The 13754-nt window shown below is 44.5% G+C and overlaps 1 protein-coding gene across 6 annotated transcripts in view; it reads right to left on the reverse strand.

The window, feature by feature from the left end:
- macf1a (microtubule actin crosslinking factor 1a) overlaps positions 1-13754 on the reverse strand; it is a 163196-nt gene that overhangs the window by 93665 nt on the left and 55777 nt on the right. For 4 of the 6 annotated variants that reach the window (XM_029513794.1, XM_029513796.1, XM_029513793.1 and 1 more), the window contains exons 3-5: positions 12073-12162; positions 10355-10432; positions 9888-9980 (exon numbers count right to left, since the gene is read on the reverse strand). In XM_029513794.1, coding sequence (XP_029369654.1) covers positions 9888-9980; positions 10355-10432; positions 12073-12162 — 261 coding nt within the window. Of the gene's footprint in view, positions 1-4002; positions 4104-9887; positions 9981-10354; positions 10433-11706; positions 11820-12072; positions 12163-13754 lie in introns of those variants that run through there. The other 2 variants (XM_029513797.1, XM_029513798.1) reach the window with 2 other exon arrangements.

The raw sequence follows: 13754 nt of genomic DNA on the forward strand, positions 1-13754 counted from the left end.
CCATACAACAGGCTGTGGGTTAGGGTTAGGTTTTAAAACGTACACCTATTCATGCATAATGTCTAAGTATGTGTGACTCCAAACTAACACCAGTGAGGGAGAAGGTAGCAGTGCACATTCAGTGCAGCCATGATCCACTCGCAGCTCCCTGGGGGTCAAAAACATGGCCTCTTTCAAGTTTGCATGGAGAGGAAGGAGAACGAGGGATAGAGGGAAGAGACAACATTGAAGGGGGGACCGGAGCGTGGACAGGAAAAGAAGATAAAAGGTAGTTCCACTGGCTCTTAAATAAAATGGGCCTCTGTAAATTGCTCATACACAGAAAAAGAATAACAAGTGGCAGATAGACAGATGATGGATGGATAGCCGGTTAGCTTCAGTAGGATGAGCATATGGAAAAACTTGAGTGGAGGATTTACTATGTAGTAAGAATTCCCTTGAGGTTTGACAAAGCAGCCGCCTCACTGATGAATGCACATCTCAAATCCCTTTTTATGCAGAGAAGGGAAACACATACACCAGCACACAAAGGGCCGCTGCACTTTGCACTGTTTACAAAGACATCCTGACACAAAGGGCACACACAATACAGCAGTATTGATTATTGGTGCATAGAAACTGCAATCTATAGTAACCAAAGATTTTTCTTCCTCATGACTCAGCATTAGTATATAATATGGAGCAGAAATAGACAAACAAAGAGCAACTGATAAATGTCCTGATGATCTGTTATAATACAGCAGAAGCTGAACAGCTGCAAGTTAGAACAAAAATATCAAGCACAAAGATGCAGCATGAACGTCATCCTCCACCCATGAAGTGTGTGTGTGTCAGCTTTGCAATATGTTATGGTCATTAACTTGATGTTAACGTGAGAGCCACTTCAGTCAAAACGCACCATTTCAGAAGGGGGAAGAGCATTTTTGATGCCAGAGTCAGTTGGTTTCTCTGATGTAGTGCTAATGGGGTTCTCCCTGACTTAATAGATGCAGACTGGCCAACAGAAAAGCAGAACAAAGTTACAGAAATTTTAAGGCCAGCAAGTAAACCAAAGTCTATTTTATCAGGGGCTCTGAAGTAAAGAAAATAAGATATAGAGATAAATATGACTTTTTTTTTTTTCTTTCTTTTTTTTTTTTTTAATCAGCAACTGTTTACGTGTGTTAAAACTTCATTCATCTATTTATATTCAGCTCGGGCAGCTGAATAAATGTATCAGCAAAATAAAGACACAGTCAAAAGACTGAAGACTCATTCAATCGGAGTATAATGCCAATAGCGTCAAATGAGCCCATCTCACCCTTCTGTTATCCCTGAATAACCCAAACCTTCCCCAGCCAAAACCACCAAAGCTACACTGACACACATGGGAAATGGCATGCTATCGTTTGCACCAAGAAGGAAACCTGTCATTTGAAGCAATGACCCTTCTCTCTCTCACACACAAACATTCGTTCTATCCGTCTCTCACACTGTAACAGACGTCTGTAGTGAGCAAGCATGTGTGGTGTGAGGAAAATAACAAGAAGGAAGGAGAACGGGAGGACGGGAGGGGAGGAGGATACTGGTAAAGGGGGACATACAGACAGTCTGGGCTGTGTTGATTAGCCTCTAGGGACAGAGGCGGAAAGAAAGGAGAGAGGCACAGTGCATTTCTTCAGCTGATAACAACACATATATAACCTTTCACAACCACAAACATGGTGCACAAATAACAAAGGGAGCCATCAAAAACTCACTCCCATTCAAATCAAGAGCACTGAATCCCTCTGCTCCTACTATACACCACTGCTTTGGATCCAGAGAGCCCCGCCCTGACAATTTTAATGTCTCTAATGCTCAATGGGAAGCACAACAACTCAGGGACATTATCACCTCCATACTGCACTTTATCTTTTTTTTTAATGAAACTTTTATGACACAGATAGTAATGCTTAGATCGTCAGTAATGGCCAAGTCCCAAGCCAACAGCTGGGTAAAGGATTAGGTGGCAGTAGGACAGGACACAAACCTGTGGCAGGTATTGCCCAGCTGCCTGTTGCTGCAGAGGACTCTCCATCATGGAGTCCAGTCTCTCTGAGGAGCTACTGGTCATCCCTCCCCAGTCCGTCTGACTGGGAGTGGTGCCTGCGGTTTCTGGAGAGGTCAGCGGCAGGTCGCTGGCATAGCCAGACTCCAGGAGAGACAACCTTTCTTGTGTTCGAGTTGGAGAGTCCAACCTGAATCCTTTGACAGCCATAGTCTCCTGAATCTGTAGTTCACTGGAGGATAAAGGGGTTTCACCCACAAACATTTCACCTCTACTCTTGTCCTCCTCAGACAGCAGGACTTTCAGAATATTTCCTGTGATAGGAGATGGGGCAGGGGGCTCTTGGCGTACCTCCACCTCACTGTCACTTTCACCTTTCCAGGACGGGGAGCCAAAATCACTGGGGTACATTGTCCTCACCACGCACAGTTTACCACCAACCTCTCGGATATGGATCACACCTTTGCGCTCCTTCTCTGATTGCACCTGCACCCCCACTAATGTCCCTTCTGATCCGCCCTTTACCACAACACCCCGCTTATCTTCTTTCTCTTGTCTCCCTTTGTCTTTCTTCTCCTTCTTCTGTCTGAGTATCCAAGGTTTCTCCAAGACCCCCTGGACTTTTTCCCTGACACGACAGACCCTCCCTCCACCTGGAGTGGTGCTGCCCATGGCTGTGGCTGCATTGACTGGGGTGGTGGTGGTGGTTTGGCTTGGGATGCTGGAGACATCTATGATTGCGCTGACGCTATCTTCTTCCCCTGGAAGGCAGAAGATCCCCCTCCAGGCTGGGCTGGGATTTGGAGACACTTCGAGTAGTCTATTGCCCAACAGGGCCCCTAAATTGGCGCTTGCAGAGCTGGGGGAAAGAGTATTGCTGTGCAGATTGGTTTTGGAATGAGTCAACTGGGTGTCAGGCACTGTTGTTAGAGTCCTAGCTATGTCGCTAAAATCTACTGTTTCTATGAGTGTGTGTTTTTCCTCCTCGTCTTCGTCGTCTTCCTCTCCTTCACCTGCCTCGTGGTCTCTTTGTTGTTCATAGTCTTCCTTTTCAGCCTCTCCTTTCCTGAATTTCTTTCCCTTGTGCTTGCGTCTGAAACGCAGACGCTTCTTTGGTGAAAGTGGGGGGACTCCACCGAGTTCCCCCTCCCGAGGAGGCCTGACACAACCCATGGAGTTTCCCATATCTTTGATGTTGACAGAGAATCACGGATAAAACACAAAACTACAACAAATACAGGCAGTTATTCCATGGTAGAGGAGAAATTAGTTGCTTGAAAATCCTGGCCTTTAAAAAAAAAAAAAAAAAAAAAAAACAAAAACAGGAAACGTTTAGGTAGACAGCTCTGAGGAATATGAAGTTAGGATGAGCAGATTTGGCTCCATTTCCCACAGCAGGATCTTAAATCCAACTGGTAAACAGAAAGAAAGGGAAGGGCAGCGTTTTCAGGCATGCAGCTGTATGCAGTTTATGTCTTCAAGCAGGCAGCTGGCTCGTTTACTTGGTCTGTTCTCTGTATCCCAGAAGACTTTTGGTCACAGTCAAGGACAGGAAGACACAGTTTTGTCACCAGAGCTCCATCAGGGAGGAAAATAAATTTAGTTTGGGTCAGGAGTCTGATTTATCACCAGGCTGTTGGCAGGTGAACTGTTACCTGGTGTAAGGCAATGTGTCAGGCAGGATGATGAGTGTGAGAGAGAGAAACATGCGATGCAGTTCAAAGCTATTCAAGCCCTCAGTTTCACAGACGCTGCATGTGATGGTGTGTGACCTGGGAACAAAGTATTAAAGTCTGAGGCTGTTTGTACTGCAGGATATGCAGGATATGTGCTAAAATCAGTGGCAGTCTCATCTCATTTCCTGATTTGATATTATAATCCTTTAAGTGTCAAGAGAAAATTGTTCAGTGTCCTTCAGTGACAAGAGAAAAACATGTCTGCCAACACAGTTGCATTCAGATTCCATTTCCCACCCTTGATAATCCACGAGAAAGTGCAGTCGGCTCCAGGTGCTGGTGTAATTCCAGGGGCTCTATCCACACTCAGTCATGGCAAATATCCGAGCTCATGCATTAAAGATGGCTCTCTCCTGCTGGGGTAATATTATTGCAGTGTAAGAGGAGAGAAGTAAGCTCAGGCCCACAACAGATATCAGTAGGAATCTTATCTGTCACAGTACTCGTAGTGGAAGTTGTACTAATGATGATGCTGTCGATACCCCTCGTAGTGACGGTGAGCTCGATGTCTCATTCTGCCGAGGCAGCACAGTGACCAGATTGGTTGTGGGTGAGAGATAGTGTTCAGTCAGCCATTGTTGCCACAGGCTGCTTGGATATTCAGCCAATATTCTGACAGCTTGTTAAATACTCAATCTGAGGATCGGCTTCTCAAACCAATGCATCCCCTGATCATCCTCCTACGAATTCTGCTGCTCATTGAGTTGGAGTCTCATCTGTGTCAAACCTTACAGCATGTGTGCAATCTTTGCCTTGAGGAACTCAACATATTGATGTTATCAATATGTTGAAGTCCAAAATCACCAGCGTGAATTTTTCCCATTGATGAGATTGGAGGGACAGATGCAGTCTTCACAAGGATCATCCTGGGCAGCGAGATACCTGTGGAATCAAGTCACTGTAGTCCAGAAAAATGAGGCTGTGTGCCTCAGTAGGGTGCCGGTCTAAATCTGGAGACAGACAAATGCAGTGAGACTCCACCTTAAGCTCCCCAGACACTTTCACATTACATGCCTCTTCCCTGGGTACCAGTGTGAAGATCCCTCCGACCAACCTTAATGTCAGACTCCCAGAGCACCAGATTATGTTCCGGTACTGTCCAATCATAAACCTCCCGTGTCCTGCTGTCAGTCTGCCAGTTACTCAGATAAGCTTCCCCTTCATCAGGTGGTGCAGTGCGACGATGCAACAGCCTCACAAAATCCGAGGTTTGCAGGAGGTGGGGGGGGATTTAGACCATGTAAAAAAAAAAAAGCAAGTGTGGGGAAAGACTAAGAATGCCTTTCTCTTCTCTGGTGCCTTTTTGTCTCTTAATAGCTTGTCACACCCCCAGAGTCCGATTAGGAAAAGGCAACTGGGATAGGACCATGAGCTGGAATCTAAAGAAGAGACTGGTCCACAGTTGGCTGAGTTAAGGTCTCGCCAAGAGGCTGCTCAAGCAGCAAACCTACTTCACATAGAGACGTGTGCCTGGAAGAGAGCCAAAGGGATTGTCCAGCGAAAGGCGCTCCCGATATCCACGCAAAACAGCAGCAGAGGTTAGAATGAGAGGGTCTGCAGTCTAAGTCCCCTCAAACGACAAAGACGTGGAGGGAGCAGAAACAGGAACGCTGGGCGTCTCCGGCATGAAAACGAGACTGAGTCCCTGTGAGACGAGAATGGCCAATGATCCAATTGATACGGTGCAGGCTGCAGAAACAGCAAGTGTGTGGCTGTCCAGCAGAGAGTATGAGCGTGTGTTTGTGCCTGTAAGGTTGGGCGGTCCCCTGGTCAGCTGTGTGGGCCCTTTTGCGTACGTGTCCACGAGTGTGTCCTGTCCTGCTGTGCATTTGTGGTGTGAGGCCTGCTGATCAGGAGAAGCCGGGAGCTCCAGTGACAGCAGGCCGCCTGGATTTGTCTCTCCTTCGACTGCGTTCGCTCCTCTGCTTTATCCCTGGCTCGCAGACGCCGGCAGAGAGGGAAAGACGGAGAAAAGCTTTTATCTCCCGCCTGCTGCAGCTTTACACTCTCTTCTGCTCGATCTCTCACTCTCACAATCCACCCCTCCCCTCCTTGGCTCTCCTCCTCCTCCTATCCGCTTCCTCATTACTCTCTCTCGCTCTAGCTCTCTCTCTAGCTCTCTCTCTTGGCTGTTAGTGAGCAGCTTTCTATGCCACAAACACACACGTACACACACACACACACACACACACACACACACTTGACCCAAAAGCTTCCCTGAATGACAGGCTGCAACAGGGACAGAAAGAAGCAGCTTCAGGTCTAAATCAGTCTGTTCATCACTGTAACTTAAATAAGGGGAACAGTTCAATGTGTTTCAGTCCATCTCGCCCTTTCAGTCGCCATCTGTCCATCCATAAGAGTGGATGTGGGGTGAAAAGCAAAGCCACCGAGAGAAAGAAGGAGAGACGAAGAGATCTGAGGGAATTAAGAGAAAGTTGAAAAGAAACAAAGAAAAATAGGAAGAGCTGAATGGTTGTGAAGTTGTGAAAGCATAGAGAGCCGAAACAGAAATAGAATTAGAAAGTTTTCTTTGCAAAGGTAGCTAAGCTTTTAATATCACTTGTTGTTGGATCCCAAATCCCAGTTTGGAGGTCAAACCAGGAAGCATTTATTTATTTATATCCATTAATGTGATGTGCATCCAGCAAAGACTGCGATTGAAGCTCAACATCCAATCGCCCTCATCTGATATTTAACTGATATTTAAGCCTGTATATGCTTCCACCCACCTCCACAGAAATTGGCTAAGATCACTCATGCATGTGACGGTACAGTCTAGCATGCACTGCCAGAGAGGAGGACCGGACCACTTTGCATATGCACAGTGACAAACGTATGGCGACTGTTTACAGAGACAGCAGCGGTCTGAACTGGTGAAAGCCGCAGTAATCCATCTTCTCTCATTACGCGAAAGCACAGAAAGCATAAGAGCCACACACTCAAACACACAGTTCATGGAAAAGGAAGGAGCCAATGGGAGAACAGCACTAATCAAATCCCAGAGGCTTTCACCGTGACTACATGGCAACCTTCGCCTGAACCCACCGTCAGCTTTTCACCACGCAGACACGTTGCTTGTTGGGCTATTGGAAGTTCCTTTGAACAAATATCTAGCAGCTCATTAGAGCTGCGTTTCACTGAAACATCGCTCATGATCCGTATATCTCAAACTGGCACTCAGGTTTTCTCAGGGCTGATTTTAAAGGTGGGGGGGTACTCACTACTGCAGACCATTGCTAAATACAATTCATGTAATGAAAAGTCCACTATGTTGAGATCTGCACTGCTGCATCAGAGTAATAAGCAGCCAAAAACACACAACAGTATGTTTTTGAACTAAACGAACTGAGACTTTAACCTGTAACTTGTAACCAAAACAAGATCAGAGAAGTGGTTGTTAAGGGCTGAAAATAAAGTCAATCCACATAGTTTGTGTTGCTTGGAAAGCTTTGGACAAACTGTGGCTGTGTTTTGCTGAAAATGGCCCTCGGAGGTTAAGGAGACAAAGTTGGTCCTCAATCAAGATTTTTTTTTTTCCCCAAAGGAACCCAAAATAAACAATGGCCATCTACTTGGTATTCTGGTAAGTACTTTTAAAGTTGTTGTTGGCTCCATTACTGCCATTCAAGGTCTGAAGGTAATTTACTCAAAGGTTTAAGCATGCCATAAAAAGTAGTGCATCTCAGTACGGCAAGGATATAACAGAGCTCAACTATGGAGCCCTGAGGCTGCTTATAAACCTTCATGTTCTTCACCATGTGGTTTTGTTTCAGGTGGGCTCTACAGTTTAATGTGAGGTCTGCTTGTGCATCTACCTGCTGATTCTCTCAACAGTTTCTTCTCCAGCCCATAAATGAACTCACCAGGGGTTAGCAATGACACACAGCCAGTTTATCCAATCACAGGCAGACACAGTGCAGCAGGAGGAGGGTCCACTGAATGCCCAGGTCATCTAATACTGAGATCACCGCTGACATCTAGTGGTTCGGCTGACAAACTACAACCAGACGTTCAATTGTATTTTGTGAAACAAATTTTAGCTGATCGGCTTCTGTTTGGTATTTGCAGATACTTGAAGCACAGATATTGAGCAGATGTGAGGAAGACAGTTCTGAGCTGTTTGGCTTCAGCACACTGTCTGAGGGAGTGTGTTGTGTCAATCAGCTGACAGAGTGAGCTAACACAGAGGTGCCACCTGATGTGCTGATGACTAACAACAGTTATGACCCAAATGAAAAACGATGGCTCAGTGAGAGTTTCTATATTTATCGGCTGCTCCGAGCTGCTCATTTGCACATGCTCACCCTGATCACAGAGACCTGGAGGCATTTTTCCAGAAATTAGTTTTTCTTCATCTTCATCATGGTCATCAGACCATAGCTGCCACAGGGAGTAATGTGGAAATTATAGATTTCCACCCATCCAGGCCAACAGTGTATATTTGTGTCATGCTGACTGTGCCAGTTACACAAAAATAACAACCCAGCTCAAGTTTTCTGCTTCAACACATAAAAATCTCTATTTTCTCATCTTATATGCACTTGAAAATAAGACGTTCCTGTACTGAGCTATAGAGTGTCACTCCTGTTATTCCATGGATGTTTTTGCAGTGTGATGATACAGTGAAGATGAGTAGCGTTATATTGGTGATCTGCCACTCTGGATTTAGAGTAATGTTCATGTAACCACTGGCATGCTGCAGGGACACTGAGCTCAGTGTGATGGAGTTTCTCACTGCAGCTCTAATGTGAGACTGTCATCATCTGCTGCACCCACTGAACTCTGAAATTCAGCGAGCCAATCCCTTCTCTCTTATTTCTCCTTTTTCATGTTGTCGTCATGCTTCCTTTCCTCCTGCAGCCTGTCTCAGCCCCCGTTCTGTCTATCATCCCAGAGCTAGTCCTCCTCTATGGCTTCATCTCTGTAACACCACGTTTGCTGAGTCATGCCGACTGAAATGATCACCTGGGTGTCGTGTGCTGCTGTTTCCATGGCAACTGGCTGGCAGTGTCACCTTGCTGGGTCACATCAGTGCACAGTCTAATGGTCATATGCAGCAACTACAAGTATTCACCAACCCTGTCTAAAATCAACCTGCAACATTGGAAAATAATACACTTTCTGTCAATGTCAAGAGCTGTCACATTCATTTTCAAGCCGATGTGTGAGACTAGGATCCAGCTGTAATGGAAGAGTACAACCGTATCTGCCGGCTACAGTCTCTCAAGGACATTTGGTGGGAATTATTCCACATCAGCAACCAGAGGAAAACAGCTCGGATGAGTGAGCGTCTCGACTAAACAAGCAGCTCTTAGACAATATTTATTCCTCAGTTCGATAAATTCAGATTTTTACAATTTATAAGTCTAATGCTTGTTTTTCTTTCCTTTTTCTTTCAACATTTATTGTAAAAACACCTTGTCCAGAACAAATTAATTGCTCATTTGCTCACTTAGAGGTGTCAAGGCAAGATCTGTACAAAATCTTAAGATGTTAACACCTTTACAGTTGATGTGGCACTGAGTTCACAGGGAGCAGTTGAGTGGACAGTGGGGTTCCTGCCTGCTGTGGCCCGAAGCGTCAACTAAACGTCATTCTATCACAGCACATTCTTCACATTAATACGTGTAGCTGTTCTCCATTGGAGCAGATGTCTCTGCACCCTCACTGCACAGACTGAAGCACTGGTGAACACAGCTAAACCATCGTACTGGCAGGAAACACTTTGAATACCAGAATTCAATGTGCTCTGAGATTCCAGAGAATAATAAGAACGTGCGCACACACACACACACACACACACACACAGGTTTACCAGCACACATCCTGGCAGATATAATGACTGTGAGATGCCAAGAAACTGGACTAAACAGAAATGAAATCCACATTTAAAGCATTTTGTCTTCCTCTCAGTCCATTAAAAAATCCTGGCTGCGTCACAGCAGTGATGATGTGGGCCACAACTCAACTATTACATGATCAGTTACAGGCATGATCACATATGGACTGGATCTAAAAACCTTTATTTGCCCATAATGTTTTTCCAGAGCAGAAGTCAAGGAGCGTGTCTGAATTAACCACTAACAGACACTACAGCACAGCATGTGAGGGGCACAGACCTGGAAGTGAAGGATGATGGTCCAGATCAGACCTAACGTCAGTTTGGGGTTCCCATCAGTGATGTCATCGTTTCTGATGTTCACAAGTTTGACCTGAAAATGAAGTGTATACATTTTTGGTTTGGCTTATAAACTTAATGTTAACTATTGGAGAAAAATAAAAATATTCAAGCCTTCAAGTTGACACATTTTTGTCTTCTTGTTATCGTCAACAAGAAGACAACCAATTAGTGTTAATTTCTGCATGTTACGGATAAAGAGTAAGTTCCTGTTCCTGAACACAAACAAACAAAAGTAAGGAACAGCTTTTGAGTGTGTGGTATAATTACAGTCTATAGAATTAAGGAGTGCAGGTTACTGCGTAATCTTAATATTGGATATTTTCAAGAACAACATACAAGATTAATATTAAATAAATAACTAAAAAAATAAATCCCTCTTTTTGAGATTAGTCTGTGTGTGCCTACCTGTCTCTGTTTGAGGAAGTCCAGAGCTATTTGGACATTCTGCAGTCGATGAAATCTCATTCTCCCCTTTTCTCTGGGCTGGAACAGACAGAGGACAAAAAATTACACAGAGCCAACAAAGATATTTCACTTCAATGATTTTAGTGACACAATTAGAGAAGGCAGCAGAGTGCATAAATAAAGCTGAATTCAATCTACAGTGCAGTGAGGTTATGAAATTGTCCTCTTGGGGGCGCTGTCTTCAACGGAAGCCGTTAAAGACATGCCAAATGGAAGCAAACCAGACTCAACATGCTGGTTTAGCATGAAAATGCGAACTTCACATCAGACTGTGGTTTTTCTCTTCTTTATTCAACAATCACACATTCATCCAGCTTAAGGTTTGAGGTGAAAGAAGTTAGAAAGTAGAGAAAGTAACACACACAGACACACACTTGCAGCAAGAAGTAGCTAACTAATAAAGTGCAGGATGCAGATGTGGATTCACATCGTGCTGGCAAAGAAAAGGTTCACTCAGGATTAGTCATCACATCATCACCTGAGAGGAGAGGAGACGAGAGGAGAGGAGAGAGACAGTGTGTGTTGTACTTTAATCTATTTATATCCCCAAAGTTAGATTTGTGTTTTCATTTGATTGTAACTCATCTCTCCCTGTGAAGCACTTCTGTTCGGTCTGTTGCTGTTAAATGTGCTTGATAAATAAATTACATGTATGAAAGTTTTGAAAAGTGTCTTTTTGGTGTGTGCAACACAACACCTGCTGTTTTTCTGGCACATAATGTTAAAATTTGACACATGAATTCTTGTTGCTGACTAAAAGGACTACAAATCTACACCGAATTATTCCAACTGTAATAGAAAATGACTTATTATCACTACATTAATGTACCACACATATCTGAGAACATCTGTCTGAAAAACCTTGATAGGTGACTTTAGATTTCATGTTTTAATTATTTAAGAAACATTTTATTTTAACTGTGCACAAAACAAAGTAGCATTAGAACATAGTCACATCTACATCTTTGAAAGGCTGACTTCTCAGAAAATGTTGTCCAATTTTATTGTTGTTTGTATTTATTTATCTACAGGTTGACTAAACAAATTGAAGGATGAAATCCACCAGAACAGAAGCCATGATGGTGTCACCCAACAGAAATGATGGCATTCAACAGCACACAGCAACACTGCACTGCTTGGTGTTTTTGTTGGTCAATTAGTGGCACAGCACTCTCATGCGCCCACACAGCTCCACCTGTGGGGTCGGGGTGGGGGGGTGAAGCTGAAGGGTCTGGGGTCAGAGGTAAAAGAGTGAGCGGTGGGGAGAAGGAGAGGGTTTGATATGAACATACTCCCTGAGCTCCTTCCTCCTCCTCATCCTCCCCCCTGAGCAGGATGAGAGGGGGGGCACGCAAGACATATGCCCTTTTCGATGGAGGGCCGCTTTTCTGTTGCTATGGTAACAAAGGGAGGAAATGGGAGAGAGAAATAGAGGAAGAGGAAATGAAGAAAGTCACCTGAAAGTCAAAACCTTTCTGGATTCTGGGTTTCAGCCATCCTCCCAAACTCCAACAGTATTTTTAAAGACTATAACATTCACATGATCAGGATGCACTGAGGTGGGGAGGACAGGGTGTGCGATAAAGCAGAGGAGTATGAGATGGAAAACCTTGGTGTGTGTGTTTATGTGCATGTGTGCTTGTGTGTCAAGTCCATACCAAGGTAACGCCAGAGAGGACCTCCAGCAAGGAAATTAAGTTGTGTCCATCCCTCAGGTCCTCGTACAGGTCTGTGATGTGTTTCCTCACCTGAGAAAGGAGGAGGAGACACAAAGTTAATTCCATAGTCCAATCAGCCGTCTGTTGACCCAGTACTATCGACATCTGCCAGGCTGACGCCCCACAGCCGATACGGCTGGTGACAATGGTTGCCGGGCCAACAGAGGTGAAGCACCAGCTGTGGTGTCTCATCGCTGTTGCCATGACATTCCCTGCACAACGGAGAAGGCAGGGGGGTTGGCTTGTTACGGGGGGTTACAGTGACTCAGCAGTCTGGATGAGATCAGCATCAGTGCAAGTTTTGTTTCAAAGTGGGACACACATAGTTACACAGAGAGGCTGTTTCAGCCTGACCAGAGCGGGAATAATGGATTGGCTGAGCTGTGACGAGTTAGTGAAATTAGAACTGAAGCGAAGGACGGGAAAAAGCAAGAAATACATTTAGACACGTTCAACCACGTTATTGTAACATACACACTTTTTTTTATGTGTTTTTGTCTTCTAGAACAAACACATCAGGGCAGAGCAACAGGGAGGTTGGGATACACAGGAAGGTCAAATATTCCTACTTAAAGTGCTTCAACAATGAAGGAACCAACAACACATCTGTACCTGCATTACATTAACTTTCTGCTTCACCCTGCACCTGCAGAGACCAAGTTCTGCTGCAGTCCTGGCCTCAGGACAAGAAACTGCACTTATACATTGCAACAGTAGAGGGCAACACAGTCACAAGAGTTCTGACAGAAGCCAACAATCAATAAAAATATTGATTAAAATGATTCCCTTACATTCCTTCATAAAACTTTAAAGGAAGGACAGAAGGCCTAACTTAAGGTTCAGCACAGAGCTAAATACACCTTTGGCCTAGAACTACAGCTACAAATCTAACAACATTCCTCCACTTGTCCTCAAGAGCCCTTTCTCTGACTTTCATCATCATTCTCAGCCCCCGCCTGTATTTCTCTATATTGGTTGACATCAGCTGATTTTGGATTGAGCCGACGGAACAAGTGTTAATGGGATGACAGGAAGAGGCTCTGAATCCAGCACTGATGGGAAACGAGGTGCTGCTTTTGTCTGACTGTTTCTCAGTGTCAGACTGTGTGCTTGGATCCAGATGAGTTTGTGTTTCCAGTATTACCAGGTTACTGGAAGCTCACCTTATGACCAGAATGTGAAATCAACCACAAAATGTCCACAAGTCTCAATTTTCATCCATTTCAATGAAATTGTTTGGACACATGGACAACCCTCAGTAATATTAAGACGGACTGAAAGGCTGATTGAATATATCTTTCTTCAAACAAACGATGATGATCATGTCTGTCTCTTCATATCTGGAATACCTCCAAAAGACTGTTTTAGGTTCCACCTTTGCTCGATCAAACCAGCGTCAAATGAGTCAAGTCAAAGTGGACATTTTGTCCTCCTGACTTCAGGTGACTGGTGTCTTAAAATAAATCCAATTTGACAAAGTTCAATCTAGGGACACATCTCTCAACACTACCCTGAATCTATGGATGGGTGAACAGGATATTTGTGTGTGTGTGTCAGTGGGATGTTGTTCACACACTCAGCTGTGTCTGATGCGTCGTGACGGCAGCTGTCAGATGCCTTCG

Source organism: Echeneis naucrates, chromosome 11 (genome assembly GCF_900963305.1).
Source record: "Echeneis naucrates chromosome 11, fEcheNa1.1, whole genome shotgun sequence".
NCBI lineage: Eukaryota > Metazoa > Chordata > Actinopteri > Carangiformes > Echeneidae > Echeneis > Echeneis naucrates.